Raw genomic sequence first — 23,241 nt, forward strand, 5'->3', positions numbered from 1 at the left:
TAATTTTCCTGTTCACTGATGTGAATGATGTAGGAAAAAAAAAATACAAAAATGGAAAGACCGATTTAACTCTGCAGAAGGGTGAATGGAGGAGGGAAAAAGACGACCCACTCACAGCTGTTGATCAGTGAGACAGAAAGAGGGAAGTGAGCTCGAGAGGAACACAGGGGGAAGCAGAGAGAGAGAGCGAGAGAGAGAATTAACCATGCACACATGAGAATCAGAGAGAGAGAGAGAGAGAGAGAGAGAGAAAGAGAGAGGGGAGGGCAGCAGAGGGAGAAAAAAGGCTTAATCAATTCAGGGTAGACAGGAGGGATGTTGCTGCTGTCCCTGCCGAGGCTCCAGTGCCTCTGCTGTCGTGCTGCATGTAGCCAAGCGTTTGTGTGAGCAGAGAGGACGACTCGGCTGCTGACTGCTTACTGGGAACCAGACACCAGCCCAGCCACGACTCCACATCCTGGAGCCCACTGACTGACTGTCTGACTATAGCTGGGTCTTCAGTAAACGAGCAAACAGGGATGATACATGGACTAAAGAGGGAGCAGCAATAGCCCGAGGTAGGGAAGACTTTCTCTGTGATTACTCTTCCTCATCTTCCATTTCTGTCTTGCTTCCATGTCGATGTTCATGCTGTTTTTTTGTTGTTATCAGTGTCGTCTGCTCTCTCTTTGCTGTTTCTCCCTTGACTCTGTTTTTTTTCCCCCCTGCTCATTCTTAAATATCTTTGTTTTGACACATTTCTTGTTTCTTGCAGAATTCCCTCTCCTTTTTCTGACCCATTTCAGTGTTTCGCTCGTGTGTCCAAATGTGCCTTTTCTCGCTCCAACTTTTTATTTATTTATTTCGTCAATTGACTATATCTGAACCAAGAGATGCTGATGAGGCTTTGCGATGTTGATTTCAAGCGAAAATAAATGGCATCAGAACTTGTCTGGTAGTTGAGGAGGTTTAAAACAACACTGGATGTGGGATTGGGTGGAGGTGGATTTAAAACGAAATGTCTCAGACTCATTCTACCTCAGGAGCAAAACAAATCCAACACAACATAGGATCTATAATGTTGTCAGATCACTTGGTATCCAGTGACAGTGTCAAGCCTAACCTCTAAGGGTCAGGTCAGTCTTTTTTGGGAATAAAAAACAAAATCAATAAAAATGCTTATTTTGTAATGATACAGTAATGAACTGGAAATATACTGTAACATGTTTCACCAATAGGGTGACCTTTGTCAGGGAGAAGGAGAAGGGCATAACTCCTTTTGCAAAAACGTCTCTCATAATCAGATATAATACTTTAACTTTTTTCAACCAGGATGTATTAAAGTAACTGACCAAAAATGTGCATCAATATTCTAGATTATTGTTTTAATCTTGTGCCGTCCTTCTCTCTGAATACTGTAACGCTTACATTTATTGTGAACTATAATTTCTTATCACTTTATATTTTAGTCTCTAATTAAACAATCTTTGTTTTTGAGTATGTGTTGCCCGTCTTACTCACTGTCACTCCCTTCTGATTCCGGGGTGCCTCCTTAAGAGCGATGCTTTAGCATGAGACGGCTGAGTTCTCGTGATTAATCGGCTGTCGGCGCGCCTAATTACATCTCATCAAGCAATCACCAAATGCGATGGTTATTTATCACTTGACAGCACCCACTTGCTGGTGATAAAGATTAGGGAATCTCTGCCCGAGTCTCGACTGTTAGGATAATGAGCAGTGCAGAGAGAATCAGGCGAGGAGGACCAACACAGAGAATAAGAGACTGAATGGGGAGGAGAAAGACAGAAGATGGATAGAGGGTGAAGTGAACAGGATCTTTTAGCAGCGCTGAGATATGCAGCTCACGTTCGGAGTCCCATGAAAGAATATCATGTGTACAGGAAATGTCTGTGTGTCTCTGTGCGAGGCCGGCTGGTGGGTCAGGTGGAGGTCTGTGAAGATGGAGGCGAAAGCCTTCTGGATGACGATCCGTGCGCCATCAGACAATAATTCATCACGTGGATTAAGAGGTGACCAATCGCCTGTCTCAATATGGATCTGTGTGATTAGGACGAGAGCACACACAGACCCACTCAAATTGATTTCATTTCTGCACCGACCCGAAAACAAGACAACCCTGATTATGAGACGTCCCGTCTCCTTTCGCTACACCTGGCTTTTGAGCTTTTTAAAGACAATACACTGTTTAGCACTGCATCTTTTAAATAAAACACCGTAAATCACTATAAGGTAAATAATAGAGGAGCTTTGTACATGAATGTTCTGAGTGTTCCGAGCTTATTGTCACTGACTGAATCAGTAGCTTTTGGTATTGCAGCTCCCCTCACAGGTGACTGAAAGCGTTGTCAGAATTTTACTTCCAGGTAAAAAACAGACAAACACTGTGATGCTGAGAAATCCACAAGAAACATGTGATAACTCTGTTGCAAAAGTGGTTGCTGAGCCATTAACCATTGTTCATTTTGTTGTTCATAATTTTTACTTCTGTGCTGAATGTAGTCCCAGGCCCGCCATTAGGAATTATAGACAGTGGGTCAACATTTTCCAAAGTGGGCCCTTCATTCACACTGCAGCACCATAGAGCCCCTTCCACCCCCCTCCCCAACAGCGGGCCTGGTAAGTCCGATATTAGTCTCGCATTGCCAGACCTGTCTCTGCAGCGCTGTAGAGTAAGGTCTGGCTACATCACGAATACAGTATGGGATAGGAGAAAAAAACGTAAACCAATCACAATGGTCTTGTGCGGCGCTCTGCTCCGGACGCGGCGACTGTGCCTCTGCAAAATAGTCTCAGGAAGGAACTTGTTTTGCACCCCGCAAAGAAAACACCACATCAAATTTTAAATGAAAATAACTGTTGACACAATACAGTAACGTGATTTATTTAAATTAGCTGGATACATGGTTAAAGGACAATTCCGGCGCAAAATTAACCTAGGGGTTAATAACACATGATTACCGAGTCGATGTTTTCATGCTAATCGAATGTGTCTCTAGCTTGAAACAAGCTAGCGCAAACCGCTGATTAGCTTATAAAGCTAGTCGTCGGGGCAGAGGGTAAAGTAAAAAGAAATCGCTATTTCTATACCAATAACAAGGCTCAAAATAGCACCACACTTCCACGGTAGCATAATGAGGGTCCCTACATGTAAACCGTAGCATTGAGAACTTTGTAAGTGTACAGACAGTTTATTAAAAAGATAGATGATAAAGTATACAAGCAGGCGCCATCTTGGGAAAACAGTCATGACGAGTTGAACGACGAAATGAGTAAATGCCGTAAACATACAGTATTATTTGTACATCTTTACAATCATTCCACGAAAGAACCAAGCATGCCTTCCTTGTTGTACGATCCAAATATTATTCTAAATTTTCAGCGTGTAGCTTGCTAGCTCAAAGTTTGTGGATGTTTCCCGAAATGAACAGTGGTTGAGAAAGGCAACACAAAGAGAGCAGAAGTTAAGGGACATCCGGCGCGTGGCGCAATCATCCGGGAAATGTATGTCCATTGATGGTATCCGAATAAAGGCCATTCAGTAGCTAGCAGACAGGTCCAACCTCCCTAATGAAATATATTCTGCCCACCTACTGCAGTGCTCTAGTTTGCCTCATAAAAACAGGCCTGCATGCCCTCAGTGGAATGTAAAGCCATGTGTCAGAGGATTTGTGATGGCTTTCAAGGAAGTTTAGGTTCCCTAATCATGGGATGTTTACAACAGATTTGCAGAAACTCAACTTTATAGTTATAGATCTCGTCATACGTTTGCCCTCTTATGGACATAATGTGCAATAAAAGATATTTCAGTAGTTTGATCCTTTGTGTTTTGACAGCTCTAGGTGTATTGGATTGATCAGATTAGATGAAGATGAACAATAAGAAGAGCCTTCTGTGTGCCCCTTCTTGTCGTTTGTTTGCTTTCCTTACTACCGTTTTTTTTCTTGTGCACTATTTCGCCTTCAACTCAATCTCTCACCGGCAGCTCAGAAAAAAGGCAGATGAAGGGCGATGAAGGGCGATGAAGGGCGATGCATCACAACGGTTTGTGACACACCGCAAAAACTAGGGCGGCCCAACTTGGACCGACTGCCGAAAATCTTCTTGTAGTCTCTAGACCCTTTAGGCACTTTCAATGCACAAAGGAGTTGGCAGTCACTATAAAGGGTGACAAAAGCTACATGACACTGTAACTGTATCCCAGTGGAAAGATTCAGTTTTGAAGCAGCAACATGAAGTGTGTTAAGTTAAAATCCTGCTTTACTTTAACACCTCTGCAAACATGAGTTGAGTGGGCGTGATTGTTCGATCATCTGTTTTGTAAAAATGGGACACACCCTCTCTCTGATTCCACCGTTGGAGAGGAGGTTTCAGATGTTTTTGACAATATGATTAGCACTTTATTTGAAGCATTTTGAGGCTTTTAGGTCTGCATCATGACAGCTCTGAGCTCAGAGCAGATTTAAACACGAGAGAATCATAAAATATCCTGTAATTTATGTTAAGTTTAAATCTGCTAAGAATAATGTATTTTGCTTTCAAGATGTTTCTCAAATTATTTATTTATGTTTTGCTGTAATACACAACATGACCAGAATCCGAACCAGGAATCAACAAGAATTAAAAAACTAAAACTAAAAATATGCTTCACTTATATGTTTGACCTTCACTGTGCAGAATGATGTATGTGCAGTTTGACACTTAACCCTCTGAGGTCTGAGGGCACTTTCAAATATCTTCGTAAATTTACCTTTTAAAGGTATTTGCATAAACTGATCCCTATATGTTTCATATTAAAATGTTCAGGACAAACTCAGCTTTCCGTTGGGACTGCCCTTTAAATGCACAGCAACAATCAGTTGTGTATTAGCTTTGCCTTTCGATTCCCCACTGCGTTTTACACACAATCCCCCAGTTTCCATGACACCCAGGCCTTCCATAAATACTCCTGGTATTTGTGAGGCTACATCCCCAGTAGGTTAGAGAACAGAAAGCCACAGCCCTATGTGAGCCTAGCCTGCAGCAGAGCTAATCGCAGATCAATCCACGGCACTCTCAGATAGTTTGAGTGTCCGGGGTGTGCTCTGTGTCCTGTAGGTGTTGGCTACACCGGATCACAGCACATCACATGTTTGATTTCTTTTTCCTATCTCTCATTCATCCGTAACCTTGATAATGTAGACATGCTGTAGGCAAATAACCGTGTGGTAGAACTTCAGCAGATGACTAACGACACCAAGGAAGATCTAACGTTCATCGTACTGGCCGCTGCTGCAAGCTGTGAAAACAGAGGTGAAAACTGAGATGATTCATTCTCTTCAGATGGAAAGAAACGATCACAGAGATCACATTTAAGGAAAGAAAAGCGCTAAGTGGAAACAGTGAGTTCTGATAATAGGGGGGCGAGAGGTGAAGATCTTCTGTACAGTATGTGTGTCATGACATGGGATCAGCAGCACTCCTTTTATGGGTAAAGATGAAGCTCTAAGGTTAACCGTGCCCGCATGCAGTTCAGCATGTGAAACTACATTAGCCACTAAATTTGTCTTGAGCTACTGTTTATCTTTGGCCTGCAAACGTTGCTGCTGCCCTTTGATGCCCCGCGCTGAAACCCTCATACAGAAGGAAACTCCAGAGCAACACATCAAAACATAATTCACTCCGGCAGAAATGTTTTCCACTGTCTGAGAAGTGGTTCATTTTGGGACTAAATGACTAAAAGCTCCTGATTTGGAAAGGCCACTTCCCATGTGGTTGTTGTCACTGCTAATTCCCTCTGTCGGCCCAGGGGAGGGTGTCATTATAAAGCAACGTGCCACCACTCATTGAATTTACCCGTTGTTTCTTTGTCAACAAGAGGAGAACATTTTTTTTGCAGCATTTTTTCTTTTATAGGCCTTTATTATCCGTGTTGCTTTCTACTCAACATAAATGATTTCTCTGAGGTCACATTCACGTCAAAGCAAAAGACCATAGTCTGCCTGCCTTCTAGGGGAACGATAATGGTCATGCTTAAAAAAAACAACAAGGTTGACTTGAAGTTGGAAACAAACAGCGTGTCCTATTTTTATTTTATTTGTTGACCCACCCATCGCCTCTTTCCTCCACACCACACAGACGTCACACTACATCATCACACTTCTTCCCTTCCTTCCTCCACTCATAAATACTGCGGTCGTTCGAGGGCGTATTGTCACTTGGACGTAAACGTGTCGTTTTGGGGCACTTGTTGAAATGACTGATCCTGGGAGGACTGCGGTAGGCATTATTTCAGATGGGTCAGGGTGCAAAACACATGGACATCTTTTTTCTCCAGGTCCCAAAAAAACCTGCTAATACTTCTGTACCTAATAAAGAACTCAAAGTGTTGTACTTCTTCTAATGTAATAAAATAGGAGTTTTAAAGGGAGCATTCAACAGCGTTGTGATTTCTTCAGTCAGGAGTTATTTAAGATGGGGCCAGTTCCACTCACAGACTTTGATCCGCTATAAGTCCATGAGAGCTCAGGGCTGTGCCAGTGGGAAATCAGTGTTTGAGGGATCTCTGGTTGACTTTTTGAGCCCTTTATGCACACTCTCTTTCACTCTGCAACTGTTGTAGACTTTGCTCAAGAGAATAACCCACAATGTCTACTGTTTTGATATCAAAACTATGATTTTTACTGGAATTCTGAATTGCACAAAACGAAACATGAACAATGGTCAAAAATGGTTTAATGTCATTGGCATTTTTTCATCATATGACTCTTAATGGTCTTTCTTTATTGTTCAAGCACTGTACGCATCCTAGACCGCTACAAAGAGCCTAGCAGGCCATTACAGGAGCTAATTTGACTGAACAAAGCAGAGGAAACCTTCAGTTGATGGAAGTGCTTCAGTGACTAATGCTGGAAAACTGGCCCTCTTTTGGTCTCAAGGGTGAAAGACTTCAAACTTGAGCACACTTGAGCTGTTTAATTTCCCTATTCTACAGAAAGTGGTGAATATGCAGAAAGCAATGATGGTGGCTAAAGTGAGGATTTCAGAAACGCAAACAAATCTGCACACAGGAAAATGTAAAGCACAAGATACTGCAGGTGTGCAACGCTTATAGTCAGGAAACATGCTGCCAAATTCATACTGCATGTACAGGCAGTGTATGGGACACACATAATGGTTAAAAGTAAAGATTCTGCACGTGTGACTTGCATGTTAACGGAAACGTTCCTCTGAAATGATGAAACTTCCACGCCAACCAAACACACTTTGTTTTGAGTAGGTAGCTCTCCTGTCGCGGTGTTGGTATTTGTGTAGCATTTGTGGAGAGCATTTTCATCTGTATGTTGTCATGAACACTTGGGCTTCCCATGAGATAATTAGTGTACTTGATTTTTTTGTAAGGTTCCTGTTACTTTTCTGACCTCACTACTTGTCAGTTGACTCAACCTTCAACTTGTCATCTTTCACCAGGCGGTATCAAAAGTCTGTGAAACGGTATAGCGCTTTCTGTTATGCGTGTGACTCGGCTTCCCCATTACAAACATTTAAATATAGGTTTGGTCTCGCAGGCACGATTGCAGCCTAAAGGCCTTTACCTAAGTGTCGCGTGCAGTAGAGCTCTTGTGTCAATGCTGATTTGAGGCATCCATTATCCAACAATTTTAGTCCTAAAAAACATGTTTTGGTCTGGCAAACTTACACCAAAAGCTGATACATTTCAGCTTCAAAAGCATTAACAAAAACATAACCAAAAAATACAATGTTTGAGGAGAAGCCGCCACATTATGCAGGTGCAAATTCTGGCTTGAAATTTAGGTTTCTAAAGTTGCTCGGTAAGCTACCGACCCAGTTATAGCGGGAGGTCTATATTTAGCAAGTGCATGGATCATGAAGATTATCTCAGTGCTGAAAATGACTGATGTTTGACACAGAAAAGCTGCTGTTGGCATCCACTCAATCATATGGTCACACAGTCCTTCAGCTTCCTGCAGCAGACATGCTCACACTGAGTGCGACAGTGTGTCGAGAGCTTCGCTGCTGCTGCTGCTGCAATCAGGACTTTGACACTCTTCCTGTAGCGAGGGCCTGCCTTGCCCACAGCATCCTGCTCAGCTCTCTGTAGGGAAATGTCAGTTAGAAGCATCCTGTCCGGCATTTTGCTTCCAGTTTTACAGTTATTCCTCTAAAATGACTTTGAAAAGACTAAAGTCTTACACCATCTCACATCTAAAGACAATCTGTCATAATATCACTTCGTTTGTAGTCATAGACTATAAGATTTTGCACTACCAAGACTTAAAACATACAATAATATAAAACACGTTTGATTTTGTCAAGACGGGACAAAAGACTGACTTAAGACAGCTCGGACTGAGTTTTATGACCACCTTACACCAAATGATTGCGATGGGAGCGTGCCCCAACTCTAGCAAGACTCTCATGTTTTCATTCCGATATTAGAAATTTGTCTGCGACAGTGGAATCGCGTGAAAAGTCATTTGGTGTAAGGTCGGCATTAAGTGCTGCCAACGTTGAGCTCCGCTCAGATGGCTGGACTGACTCTGCATTAGCTCTTCACGTGTCCTCTGTGGACATAATTATGTCAGAGCTCCGGTTTCTGTTTACCTTCCCTCGTCTTCGGTGTTATCACTGTAATCATCATCAGCATCCTAATTTGGCAGTGCTGCTCTCTCCACATGGCTTATGTCTTGGAACACCTCTTGGTAGTGAATGTGCAGCAGACTAGAGTGGTGTGTTGGACTGGATTTAATGGTAATCAAATGGTCAACCCCCAGCTTCCTGCTATCTTAGGTATAGTCAAAAGAATATGGGTGTGGAGTTAACGTATTTCGTTGTCAGATGCATAGAACAACCAATGTTTACCTGACAAGGACATCTTGTGGTCTTCCTCTGGCTTGTGTGACTACACAAGTATTGAAAAGTTTAGGATGTGGACAGTTGACTTTAAAATTATTTCTGTTGTCATCTTTCATCTGACGTTTCTGCTGTCCTGTGTTGCTTTGCTAGTGTCTTTGATAAACCAAATCTAGCGTTACGAACGGCTACATCTCATTGCGGTCGGACTGACTGCTAGTTTGGGTGGTGTCATTTTCTTTGGTCTGTGGCCCAACCGGTAAAAAGGTCTCCAAGCTAACGTTAGTATCAGTGTTGACATATGAAAGCTGAGATAAGAGTATATCCAGTCGTTCCTCGTCCCCGTTTACTCTGTACCGTTGCAGGAGTTTTCTACGCGGAACTTTTTGTAAACAAACTTTGCGATTGGGTCTTCTGTGGTTGAATAAAACATGGTTTGTGGTAAAAGCAGAAAAACACACACTTGAGGACATATGTCCAGAATTGATGTAGTTACATCTGTCCCGCGTTCCCTCTCTGTCTGTCTCCGTCATGGTGCTTCTCTTTGTCGTGCACCCTAATGACGTCATAGTTGCCAGGCAACCTCGTGAGCAAAACAGAATCCCTCTCTGCACAGAGGGGAGGCCCCGTGCGCTTGATTGGCACGTGCTTCTCTCTCTGTTTCCCTGTCACACACTCGCACTGTGTATGCAAATAGATATCCCCTTTGTTGCCTTTGCGGTGGTAGCATCACGAAACATGTGCAGCCCATTAGTACATCGGCTGTTGAGCATGTAGTCCGGGAGTGAGGAGAGCAGCTGATAAAGAGAGAGGATATGAAGTAAGAACTGAAATCTTTTTTTTTCACCTGGGCTTCCGTACATATCACCTTTTTATTTATTTTTTTAACTTACTGCAGAAAATCCAAAGACCCAAACAGTATGAGTACTTCCAAAAGTGCGTTCTCCATCACTAAATGCATTTAAATATACTTCATGTTGACTCCAACTGATTCATATGTAAAGCAGCGGCTTTAGAATCATAAATGCAATGTTTATGATGCTAATCTGAACTGTAAAGTATCCTGAATAAATATAAAGTTGTTTCTTTTAGTGGAAAGCCATTTCTAAAAATAAGCTATTCCCTTGGTGAATGTGAGTTTTATTTTTTCTCTCTGGGAACTATGTTTACTCTGGCATCAGTCAGAAAGTTCGGAGCCCCGGATGGACCACAGATAGAAAAAGAAATAAAAAAATGATATTAAAGCCACGAAATGCTATTGCGTGAGGAAAGTCCTCTCAGCTCCACCTTACAAAAAACACACAAGCGAGGATCCTTCCTGAACCCAAAATCACATCATCCAGATGATATTCTACACCTTTTACAACAGACACCTGTTAGTTTCAAAGGTGACTTTAAGCCAAAAGTGCCATGGCTCTCTAAGAAAAGCAGTCTTAACTGCTGGTCATTGGATTCATAAGAAGAGCACAGATGCAGCTTATAACATTAGTGCCGGCCCTGTTTTTTCAAGTTTCACAGTGAACCAGCGTGTACGAAGAAAACCAGGAACTGACCCAGTAAACTGGAATGCAACACTAAAATGTAATGTACAAAACTCAACCTGGTTGAGTCTAACAAGGATAACCAACATCTATATGCCATGAGAGCAGACCCAGTTGACAAATGATTGTAAAAGAAAAAAACTTTTTTTACCCTTTACCCTAACAATTTAAATTCTCTGATTTAAAAAAAAAACCCAGCCAAATGTGTTTAAATAAAAGAGAGGGAGGATGCCCTCTGTGCTGTTGAATGAATGACGTTTTTATTTTAAACATGTAAAAAATCATTAAAAAAAACATTTATAAGAAGAAGAAGAAGAAACTTTATTATTTGTCACATACAATCGTACAGTACATTGACTACGTTTACATGCACATAATATTACGGTTTGGCCCTTATTCTGAAAAAGATGATATTCCCACTAAGCTGTTTACAGGCTTATGAAAGTGTATATTCCACTAATGTTCCCGTTTACATGTAGCCATGCAAAATATGACTTGTTGGGCCGTGCGAACACGATGTGTGCTTATATCCAAAAACCTGTTGATATCCAAGTCTTTGAGAATGTTTAAAAGTAGCGGTGTTTCTCCTTCTTATCGGGTCTGCAGCCCTGCAAACTGTTGGCTGGTTGGCTGCTGTAAAAACCCTGATTGAGACGCATATTCCGAATGCACTGTGTAAACCCAAATAATACCAGAATATCCCACATGTCTTAAAGGTTCCCTGCCCCACCTATTTCATTACTTTGTGGTAATGTCTGAAGTTCTACCATGGACTCTATAACATTTTGTGTGGAAAAAATGCCTTGGTTACCTTGTTTCAAGCCATTCTAGCGTGGTATAGAAAGCCTACAGAAAGATTTCTGCCAGTTCTCATTAATATTCAACAAGCTAAGCTGTTTGAATCTGATTGGCTAAAAGCTAGCCAATGAGAGCCTGGCTGTCAGAATCCTTTACCCAGCCCAACTGGGCGAGCTAATGAATAGTAATGACTGTGCGTTCATGGACATCGGAAAAACGTTTTTCCAAGTGAAAACGTCACCATTCACCTCACTTCCTGTGGGAATCAGAGGTGGGAAACTCGGGCTGGATTTTGATACCCGAGTTCCCCAGTTGGTGATGCGTTGTTGACAACTGACGTTTGATGGAGGCGACTTTGGTTCACTGAACATATTTCAATGATAATAAACTGTTTATTGTGGACAAATGCCTCTGCCAAGAAACATATACACAGACATAATATGTTTAAAATTATTCATAAATAGGCCTATGTATAAAAAAAAAACACATTATCCGTGTCCTTTCCCGTTGGTTGTCCTGCAGATAACACAAACAAACACCTGGCGATGTGCTGTTTGGATGCTCGCATAAGAAAACAGCAGAGAATCTTTTGTTATTGTGGCCTCCGTGTTTTCACACAGCTGATGCTCTAGGCTACGGCCAACAGTTGGTGTCAGTCATGCAAAAAGTTGTTATGCCAAACGCCAATATAACAGAAGAAGAAGAACAAGCATCCCGACCATGTGAACGCTGCCAGTCGGAAAAACAACATAACAACGGGGGCGGTGCCTGTTATTCCAAGGTGGCATGAACGCAGCATGAGCTCAGGCAACATGATGTCAGACTGACCAGCTTTTGTAATCGGCCTGATTTCTCTGCTTATTTCTTTTCAGTGGCTAGAGCTGACAGAGGAGGTAGCAGTTCATTTTCACATTCACAACATAACACAAACACATATGGACCTAACATATTTCAAAAAATGCAAGTAAAAACGTTTTTTTATGGCAGGGCACCTTTAATCGGAAAATACTATATTCGGATTAATACCTTATTTGGTATATCCAACCGGAATATGGTGTTGTGGGAATTATTGGAATTGTTGGGTCTTTGTAAATTATAGAGTGTGGTCTAGACCTACTCTATCTGTAAAGTGTCTCGAGATAACCCTTGTTCTGATTTGATACTATAAATAAAATGGAATTGAAATTGAACTGAATTGTTTACATGACCTGTATCAAATTCGGAATATTGTCATATTCTGAATTATAGTGGACTTTTGGCATGCATGTAAACATACTTAATGTAGTGGAATTCAATCTCTGCATAAGTAGCAGTGGACAGCCATAGAGTGTCTGCGGAGCAACCTGTCCGAAAAGGAAAAGGAAGCGGCACATGCTTATTTAATCCTACGCTTTCTCTATTACTTACTTTGATGTGTGTTGTTTCAGTTTTCAAGTCTCTATCAGCTGCAGAAACGAATTGCATTTGGACATAAAGAAAGAATTACCACATAAACATAGTGCACTAGATTGAAAACTATAAATTCAGACCAGTGATCACATGACAGTCCAAGCAGCCTTTCCCCTTAGTTAGCAGTTTTCCTGCTCCTCAGTGTTCACTCTCCACCTTAGCCTGACAAGCCAGACCCACATCCAGATGTTGGGTCTGGGAACTTACCATTGGCAGAGCTCAATCCGAGGGGCGGGATAAACGGTTGTCTTTCCTCCGAACACATCTTCCTTTTTTAAGAATGACTTCAGTGCCGTGCTTTGTTCTTTTCTCAAAGCAAAGCTTAACTCCAAGTCTTCCAGAGTCACAGCCAAAGCCGATTCGAAAGACCGCTGTTCGTCAGCAGCAGCAGCCATAAGCCCGCCCACCGACTCTATACACGATGTGATTGGCCCGACCAGAGTTAGGCTTTTCCAGCTCGCAAGCCAACAGAGAGTTGCTAGACCCCCCTGGCAGCAAATTACATTTGCTGCCGCTAGGGTGCGTCTAGATTCCTAGGCTATCTCCACCTTCCTTACTGCTGTAAATCTCCTTTTGTTCATATTTTGCCTGCCTCTTTCCCTCCTCCCTCTTCCTCTACAACCACCCTCATCCTCTTCCTTTCTATATCTTTAAAATGACTTTGAGTAGTTACAGATTAATTCTGTTATGACTACTGATATAAAGCTTTTCATACATTTCAAATTTGATACAGTCCAGAGAATGTTGTTCACCTTTATTTACATTTTGCTTCTTTCCTCTGCTTTGTGTTTCTCTCTCTCTCTCTCTCCCTCTCTCTCTCTCTCTCTCTCTCTCTCTCTCTGCAGGTCAGTGAAGGAGTTTTTTGTTGCAGACTTCCTGAGTAACCTTGTGCCATCTCTGAGTCGGGAGGAGTAGGCTTAGTTAGTTACATTGAAAGACAATCACCATACGTCCTTTTTGTTTTTGTATTTTGGCATTCAAAGTGACAAATTCAATATTTGGAGCGCCTCAGCAATATAAAACACTTGAATAATCCTGCTCAGTTGAACATTATCATCTTTTCTGCCTCCTCCTCTACCCATGCGGCCTCAGTTATTTCAACTTTCCACCTCCTGTGTGCTCACACGGTGCTTGTTGTAAAGTGGCAGAGATGACATCCCAATACGCAACTTGACCCGAGGATAACCATCAATCCCCCAAGCGCCACTTGTGGGCCGACACACTCCCAGACACAGAGCCCCGCCCCTGGCTTCAGGCAGTATGGGAGACGGGAGCTGGGTCTGTCTGAGCCCAGCTGAGTTCACCCAGCTGCAAAAATACAGCGAGTGTGAGTACCCACGTGTCTGAATGTGCTTTTGTTCTTTTGGGAGTGTGGGAGATCGTGGTGTGGATGATGATGAGTTTGTTTTGTTAGGGCCAGGTATAATGTCTCAGAAGTATGTAGCTACATACAGCCTACATACAGAATACATGGTTGGAGAACAGCCACGATGTTTAATGTTTAAGTCAAGTCCGTCTAGTTTCTGTGGTTCAGTGTCACGTGAGTTGACAGAAATTGATGCTGTCACTTTTTTTTCAGAAATAAAGCATAAAAAAAGACAAACATGATTTGCATTTTTATTAGCTTTTTCAACCTGGCAATATAGTTTCAGTTTAGTTTTAGTTTTTCTTGAGAATTTCTTGAATATTTTTCACTGTTAATTTTCGTTTACTCTAATAAAGTGTGTGTGTGTGTGTGTGTGTGTATGTCTGTGTGTGTGTGTGCGTGCGTGCGCATGTGTGTCTATGTGCTCGCTCATTTACAAAGTCAAATAATGTGGTATTCATCCTATAGCTTGCCCACGGCTTCATGCATCCCAATTACAAAGAAGACTACATCGACTTTAAGTAGGTTTGCAGTCAGAACCCACAAAAGCCACTTATACTATTTATAAAGCACTGAATACATAAATAAATAAAAAAGATCTAAATGTAATTGTTAAAAAAAATGTTTTTATCTTTACCTCCAAGTCAATTCAATAAATTAAAAATGCAATTATTTAACTTCTTCATTTTCCCACTTGTCATGGTCCGAATGTGTTAAATCATCTGTTTATTTTACACTATTAGCTTATCATTTCACATGTTCTACGTTGCGTGTACGATAACATGTTGCAAAAGCATTGTAAAAATCCAAAGGAGCGCAAACATTGGAGCAGGACTTCAGTCGGGATGTTTGGTGTAACATTGTGGATGAGCCCCCCTCTTCCCTCACTGACGAGCACATTTGTTAGTTGTTTTGTTAGTCAAAAGAGCATCTGTCGTCTCGCACCTGGGAATGTGTAGAGTATCACTCTCTCATGCAAGCTATGCGGTTGAGGAGTTACACAATCATGCATAATCATTGTTTTATAGACCCGTATGAAGTGAAACCACAGCAGGTCAGACTGATTTGAACCACCATGATAGAGTAAGAGATTACCAAAATGGTTGTCTTGACTTTTGTCTGCTTAAACCACACATGTGTGGATCTATACTGGCTGTGGATTTATCTTATGTCTGCAGGAGAAATTATGTTGTTATCTGGTGCATGATTTCCATATAGTGCTCAACAATGTGGTTCCGGAAGTTAACCCTTGTGTTGTCTTCCCGTCGACCATGCAGCTTTTTGTTTTTCTGGGTCCAAATTTAAAATTAAAACTTTTTTTTTTTACACTTTTGTCACTTTTCCCGATGTCTGTCGATATTTTTTTGACGTTTTCTTTTATTCCCATGTTTTTGAAGCTTTTTCCAACATTTTTGCCACTCTTTTCACGTTATTTTTTTGACAATTTGGTTGAAAGAAACCCTAGATTTCTGATATAGAAATCTTTTGAAAATGTGTCAAATATGACCCGAGGACAACAGGAGGGTTTAAATCCCAATCATTTTCTCCATAAGGATTTTGAAAAACCATTAAACCATCGAAGGTAGACTGACCACGAGCTGTGAGATTGTGTAACAAAGGTTTATGTCCTTGAAGAAGCCAGGAGTCCATATGAAATCAAACTTGTTTTTTACATTTATTTATTAGGCTATAGTTTGTTTGGCCTTCATTGATAGGACAGATTAAGACAGGAAAGGGATTAGAGAGACAGGGAACGGCATACAGCAAAGCTGTCCTCTGCGGTAAGGACTGAGCCTTCATACGCTGGGTGCACGCTCTACCAGGTGAGCTACCAGAGTGCCCAGAAATTAACTTTGTTTGAAGAAAAACATGTTTTAATTTGTGATTACTACACTACAGGCAATCCTAATCGTAAAAGCGGCTTCTCTAAATGGTGGACCTTACTGTTACCATGGAAAGTATTTACCGCACCAGCGCACCCGCTAACAGCTATAGCGTGCTGCTACCACTGAAGTCTATGATCGTTTCTGTACACAGTCTTGTACCTTTGCCTTTTTCTCCATTTTCTAAATGTTTTTCATGAGCCGAATCAAATGTTTAATGGTCAAGATTCATCTTGTGGCTGGTTGGCTTGGTTCCAAGCTTAAAGTGCACATATTATGTTCATTTTCAGGTTAATAATTGTATTTAGAGGTTATACCAGAATAGGTTTACATGGTTTAATTTTCAAAAAAACACCATATTTTAGTTGTATTGCACATTGCTGCAGCTCCTCTTTCCACCCTGTGTGTTGAGCTCTCTGTTTTAGCTACAGAGTGAGGCATCTCACTTCTGTTCCATCTTTGTTGGGAGTCGCACAAGCAGAGTATGAGGGCGTACCATGCTAGCAGCTAGGCGAGCATTATAACGTGTGTTACAAAGTGACCACGTTTGTCTCTGAAGTAAAGGCTGGACTACAATAGAGCTGTTTGGAGCAGTTTGTGAAAAGTGTTTTCTGTTGGAGATGGTAAGTCCCTTTGGGGTGGACTTTGGGCTTTTTCACTTTGGAAGGCTATTACATGCACAAAAAACATATATAACACAATAAAGGAAAGGGAAAACACAAAAAAGCATAATATGAGCACTTTAAAACTCTTTATATAAGCATTTAATGAAACGTCAGTGGAGATATTGAATGGTGAAATTTCCGGAACCAGAGACGTTCAGAAAGTGGGCGGTCACTGCTGAACTCAGTTGCTTGTGAAGAAAGGCTAGTGCTCTTTTTACCCCAACCTCCACCAAAGGGACAACAATGAGCCACACACGGAAAATATGTTTCGCCTTTTATTTTTACATGGGATGTGAGCATTGTAGTATATAAATGTTTATATTATTTGTTTAGTTTATAAATCCAAATGAGGATAACATTTGCCTGGAAACTCCTTAGTGATTTGCCAAAAAACATAAAAGTGGCATTGTGGGGAGACAGGAAGTGTAGTGTTTACCTGCAGTGGATGAATGTCTGTGGAGCAGAAGATCTTGGTGCATGGTGGTCCAGTGGTTAGCACTGTGGCCTCACAAAAAGAAGGTTATGGGTTCAAATCCAGGTCGTTCTGGGCCTTTTGGTGTGGGGTTTGTATGTTCTCCCCGTGTTTGCATTTTCCCCCCACCATCAAAAAACATGTACTAGGTTCTCCAGTCAGTGCCCTTGATCAAGGCACTGGCTCACATCTGGAGTTGGTCCTCGGACGCTGTGATTGGCTGCCCACTGCTCCCTGAGGGATGGGTTAAATGCAGAGAATGAATTTTGCTACATGTATGTGTATGACAATAAAGTACCGTTACCTTTGTTGTAGTTTCTGAGATCCCTCTTTTGTTTGTCCCTTGCCTTCAGGATTTCATATATGCTACAAATAAAAACAAAGTGCTCTTTGGCACAAAGTCGAAAATATTCTAGTCCTAATCCTCAATTAATTTAAGTCGCTGTCGCTGTGGTCGAGCAGGGTTTTTGGTTTATGAGCCAGGTTGCAGTATAGAGACCATAATCGAAACATGATTAATGTGCACGCTGGGAATGCCCCTGTTCGCTGGGAGATATCATTTTTACCGATGGTGCGGAGTGGGAAGACAGACAGGCTTGTGTATCACCAGCCAATCAATCAAGGACTTAATGAAGGACACTGGCTGTGGAGATAAAAGTAGGCGAGGGAGCAATACTATCGGGCAAGGGCTAGCGTCATTAATAAGCCATATAATCAAATAGACCTGAAACCATTAGTTCATCAATCGATCACAACCAATTTGGTCATTGATTATGCATTTGAGAACCGGTTCTTTCTTCTCAAATGTCAGAGTGTGATATTTTTCTTTGCGTTGTAAGATAGTGAACTTCATATTTTTGTGTTTTGGACTGTTGGTCGGACAAAACGAACATAACAAACTGTGGGCTCTGGGACATATAGGCAATAAATTCAGCAGATTAATTAGGAATGAATATGATCCTCAGCTGCAGCTCTAATATAATCAGTTAGAGCTAAAGTTATTTGTTAATTAATTGATTAGTCATTGAGCAGAAATGAATCAACATGAATTTAGATAATTGCTTAACCAGTTAAAGCGCCCATATCAGGTTCATTTTCAGGTTCATTGTTGTATTTTGAGGTTGTACCAGAATATGTTTACATGGTTTAATAAACATTATATTTTTGTCATACTGCACATTGCTGCAGTTCCTCTTTTCACCCTGTGTGTTGAGCTCTCTGTTTTAGCTACAGAGTGAGGCATCACACTTCCATCCCATCTTTGTTGGGAGTTGCACATGCTCAGTAGCTAGGTAAGGACTACTAGCTAGAAGCTACTAGCGGTTAGCCACCTTGTTCTCAATGGCAAAACACTGCTACAACACTATAGAACTACTTACATGTCACTCGTCTGCAGGTATTCCACGCAAAGTTGGAAGTGTGCCCTCGTTTAGAAGAAGTCTCCCGGCTAATCCTGCTTTGTACTGACCGAAGTTGGAGAAGCAGCTAGCTGATGTGGTATTAGCTAAAGTGGTTAGCACACACCAAATGTTTCGGCCGATGACGTATTTTAACCAGCTCACCCGGAGACTGAAGGCAGGACAAATTCAGAAACCAAATATCTCACTCAAAACAGCACGGATGTTTGTTTTTTTCCAAGTTTGTATGCGTGCCGAAACACCAGAAACACCCCAAATCCCCAAAAAAGTGATTTTTTTTTTCATAAAATGGGCACTTTAAGTTATTTATCAAGCAGAGATGCTAAACACTCTCTACTTCCAGCTTTGCAACTGTAAGGATAGTGATAATGAACAATAAGCGAAAAAGTGATTTTTTTTTCATAATATGGGCACTTTAAGTTATTTATCAAGCAGAGATGCTAAACACTCTCTACTTCCAGCTTTGCAACTGTAACTATAGTGACAATGAACAATAAACAATGAACTTGCGATAATTTCGGACAAAAAATATGGACAGGGTGTGCAAAGGTCTTAACTGTGAAGATGTCAGCTTGGACTTTGGTAACGTGATGGTCAGTGTAACGCTTATCAGTTCAATTTTCTAAGCACAAACGGACATTTGGAAAAAGAAAAATTGGTTAAAATATCCAATTTTTCATTTTTTTTCCACCTTGAAAAATATTTTTTTTTTATATTAAAACTGTTTTTCCAATTTTCTGTTTTATTCAGAGGATCAGAAATTAAGAAAAATAAAAGCTTGCGTCTGAGCTCCAATTATTCAATACTGCAAAGGTATTCTCTCCCTCGTTCCACCTAGCTACGCCCCGCCCCCCCACACAAAACCATCAGTTGCAATCACCTCTGAGCTCAAAGTCTATCAGTTTTTAGTTTTTTTTGGTCCATATGCAGTTAATGACATGCATATTCCACTAAGTAGAGGAAGAGATACCATTGCAGTATTGAATAATTGAAGCCCAGACGCAAGCTTGTAATTTTCTCAATTTCTGATCCTCTGAATAAAAACAGAAAATTGGAAAAACAGGTTAAATATCCAATTTTTTAATTTTGTCAAGGTGGAAAAAAATGAAAAATTGGATATTTGAACCCATTTTTCAGTTTTTCCAAATGTCCATTTGTGCTTAGAAAATTGAACTGATAAGCATTACACTGACCGGGATGGACATTTTTCACTATTTTCTGACTTTGATCAATCAAAGAAATTATCAAAAGATTTATTCATAGTAAAAATAATGTTTTAACCTTTTAATCCACTAAAAACACAAGTTCTTACTCTGGCTGAAGATGTCTTGGTTGCCTTTTGTAAAGCAGCTCTGTAACAATTATTTTCAATATGGAATGATCTCTAGATATATTTTTTTAGTTCAACTGGAGTAATCATTTAATATATCCAGGTCACAGCATTGAAATATTTGTGCTTAATCAACAATCCAAAACCCAAATATATTCCATCTACAATCGTATGAAACAGAAAAGCAACAAAGGAACCAGAGAATGACATCAAATGTTAATGGATTATCAAAGTAGTTGCTTAATTATCAGTCCAATAATCTTTTAGCTTTCCTTTAAATAATACTTATTATTTGTAATCCTGGTGAATTGAACGCATCTGACGGTGACTCATGTGCTTGCGGATAACTAACCCCATTGTGCCTCTGGCTAATAATGCGGCAGAGTGGACTGTCAGCGGATGTTCTCTAATCACGTTTCTCATCTTACCTGAGATTGTACTTTCTCTCTCTCTCTCTCTCTCTCTCTCTCTCTCTCTCTCTCTCTCCTTCTGTCATTGTGGACATCTAATGCAGCAGGAAATAGGAAAGCATTACAGGCTGCAAAGCTGCTGAGCACTAAAAATAATGAAGGGAAGTGTCCTCCGTAGTGGATAATGAGAGCTAACATGATTGGTGAAATCAGTTCTTGAGCGTGTGCATGCATAAGTGTGTGTGCTAATGATGGGGGAGCTAATGGATATCTGTCCATGCACACGTGCACATTTATTTGTCCCCTGTAATTGTTTGACAAATGATCGTAGGAGGAGGTCATCACAGTTAGTGTTGGACCTGGGCTCTGTGTGTGACGTGAGCGTGTGTGTGTGTGTGTGTGTGTGTGTGTGTGTGTGTGTGTGTGTGTGTGTGTGTGTGTGTGTGTGTGTGTGTGTGTGTGTGTGTGTGCGTGCGTGCGCATAAATATGCGATTAGCATCTAAAAGTGAGAAAGACACCATGTCTCCTTTTACTTTTCATTAACATGGTGACTCACAGGCTCCACTCCCCTGATGCAGCACTTCCTGGTACACATGAGTATTTATCAGGACATTCGTTGATGAGATGCAGCATGTTTATTCAGTTTCAGGGAAATGCGTTTTATCCAAAGGAACATTTAGACTTAAGGGATATGATTATAAAGGCAGGCAGCTTGAGGAAATGTAGGCTACCGGGCTAGAGGCCTCCTTTGCTTTAAAAACACTCTGCTCTTTAGTCGCAGGGTTTTCAAAAGTGTATCAAAGCAAATGCATTGCAGTGAATGTACTAACACAATTCTGTTTTTCTGTTTTTCCCTCGTCAGACTCCACAAAGAAGCTGAAGGATGTGCTGGAGGAGTTTCACGGGGAAGGAATTCTTTCCAAATACAATCCAGAGCAGGTGTGTGTGTGTGTGTGTGTGTGTGTGTGTGTGTGTGTGTGTGTGTGCACACACCCTATTTTCCTTTTATCCGCTCTTTTCTGTCACTTGATTTTCTGTGCACACACAAACACTTGGTGTGATGCTATCGGATGCTTGTTAAGTTCCTCTGATTCAGTATAATATCAATCACCAGAACGCTTAGTCATCCCCTCCGCCCCCATTTTTAGATAAAGGCTGTGGTGGCGCCTGACGTCAGCAGATCAGCTCCCAGCTGTGCTGTAGACTACAATGACTTTGACTCGTCTGGACTTTGGACAGCGTCACTAATGCCTTTGCTTTTTGTTTTTTCCTTCAGTTTTCACTCTCATCTCTCTCCATGTTCTCTTTCTCTAACACAATTGCACACCTTTCATTTCAAGATGTTTTTCGGTCACTTTCTGAGCGCTTGTAAACCAAATAATGAACTGGCAGAGTTGGTCCTGTGTGAAACCTTTAAGGGATGTGTTGCGGGCAGATTTACATAGTAAGTAATTTCAACTTCTTCTTATTTTGCTTTTTTTTAATTTGAATTTTGTCTTTGTCATGATGGTCACATGACTGGTCATTGCCATTAGAGCTCAAAAGACAAAAACTTAGTGTCGAAGTGTTTCGAGAAGGTACTAATTTAAAATGTCAGAGGGAGTGATTGATGACCAAACACCTCACATCCGATTCCTTCCCCAATGGCGATGTGCCTATACGTCCATATGATTTTTACGATAATGGCGGTTAACACACCCCATGATTCATTTCTTCCTTCTCCTGGCATCTCTGACTTCTTAACATGTACGTGTTATATTTTCCCTTTTCTTCACCCCTCTCTCACCTTTTTTATTATCCTCTCCACTTAGCTGTATATTTCTCCTCAGGGTTTGTGATGACATGACTAACAGCCCGGCTGGACTTTGGGCGCCATCGGAACCAGACTTAATGATCATGTAGTGTAGTCTTTCTGAGACCGCACTGGCTCCTGGCGCCACGATGACCACCGTGTGTGTGTGTGTGTGTGTGTGTACACCTATTATATATAATTACTCATCAGTCCCTTGAGCCTCTGGTAGATGAATCAAAAGACAAAAGAAGACTATGACTTCTCTTTTGTGCTTTCATTTAGCTTATTTTTAGCCAAAGTGTGGCTCTGCCTCTTCTCAAGAAGTTTATAAAACTGACTAAGGACAATAGTTAAAAAGACAGAACAATGATTGACACTTTAAGCTGTCAGCAGTGTTGGGTATCTCCATTGAACAGATTGGCAAACAAACAGCACCACCACCATAATTCTCAGTGATTGATGAGCCACTGAGAAACGGCAGCTGTACATTACACCCACAGGGTTTCCCTCCACAGCAGTTAAAGGCTCCGTCACGCATCTTTGTCATTTAGCTATGTTCTGTTTTTTTTGTGGCATAATTGATGATGTCACATAAAAATACTGTCAATATAAAGCAGTTTGAAAGCATGTTTAGATGGTTGCTTCGTGTCTTTTGCTAAACAATCACAGCACTGCCACACATTTGCATGAAGCCTGTAACTCATTCAGTGGATTTTAGTAGCCTCCAGCAACCTTCACCTGTAAAATACAAACAGGAGTGCCAATGTCTCCACAGTCTAGATTTGAACCTGACAGAGCTAATATCAGTGTGGCTAAAGCCTGTATAATTCTGTTTTCTGAGACTGACATCCTGCACATATATCGATAAATAAGGTTTCTTATAATGGCAGAACAGATAGGCGCACCCAACATTTACACACATTTGGCTAATACTACACCATCTTGGTAGTTTAGGAAGAAGTGATAACACGATTCAAACAAATGCTCTTGAGGGAGTTGTCGGGTCTCTGTAAATTATAGAGTGTGATCTAGACCTACTCTATCTGTAAAGTGTCCTGAGACAACTTCTGTATCGATCTGGGGTCAGCCCTACGTTCCCACAGCCCAATGGTCCCACAGCCCTACGTTCCCACAGCCCAATGGTCCCACAGCCCTACGTTCCCACAGCCCAATGGTCCCACAGCCCTACGTTCCCACAGCCCAATGGTCCCACAGCCCTACGTTCCCACAGCCCAATGGTCCCACAGGCCAATGGTCCCACAGCCC

The 23,241-nt window shown here is 41.3% G+C and overlaps 1 protein-coding gene across 1 annotated transcript in view; it reads left to right on the forward strand.

Annotated features, from left to right (window-relative positions):
- The first annotated feature begins 265 nt into the window (after positions 1-265).
- Positions 266-23,241, forward strand: part of dgkg (diacylglycerol kinase, gamma) — a 115,965-nt gene continuing 92,989 nt past the window's right edge. The window contains exons 1-3 of the mRNA XM_028591639.1: positions 266-557; positions 13,484-13,965; positions 21,046-21,122. Coding sequence (XP_028447440.1) covers positions 13,899-13,965; positions 21,046-21,122 — 144 coding nt within the window. The 5' untranslated portion in view covers positions 266-557; positions 13,484-13,898. The remainder of the gene's footprint in view (positions 558-13,483; positions 13,966-21,045; positions 21,123-23,241) is intronic.

The sequence above is a fragment of the Perca flavescens genome, chromosome 11 (assembly GCF_004354835.1).
Source record: "Perca flavescens isolate YP-PL-M2 chromosome 11, PFLA_1.0, whole genome shotgun sequence".
Lineage (NCBI taxonomy): Eukaryota > Metazoa > Chordata > Actinopteri > Perciformes > Percidae > Perca > Perca flavescens.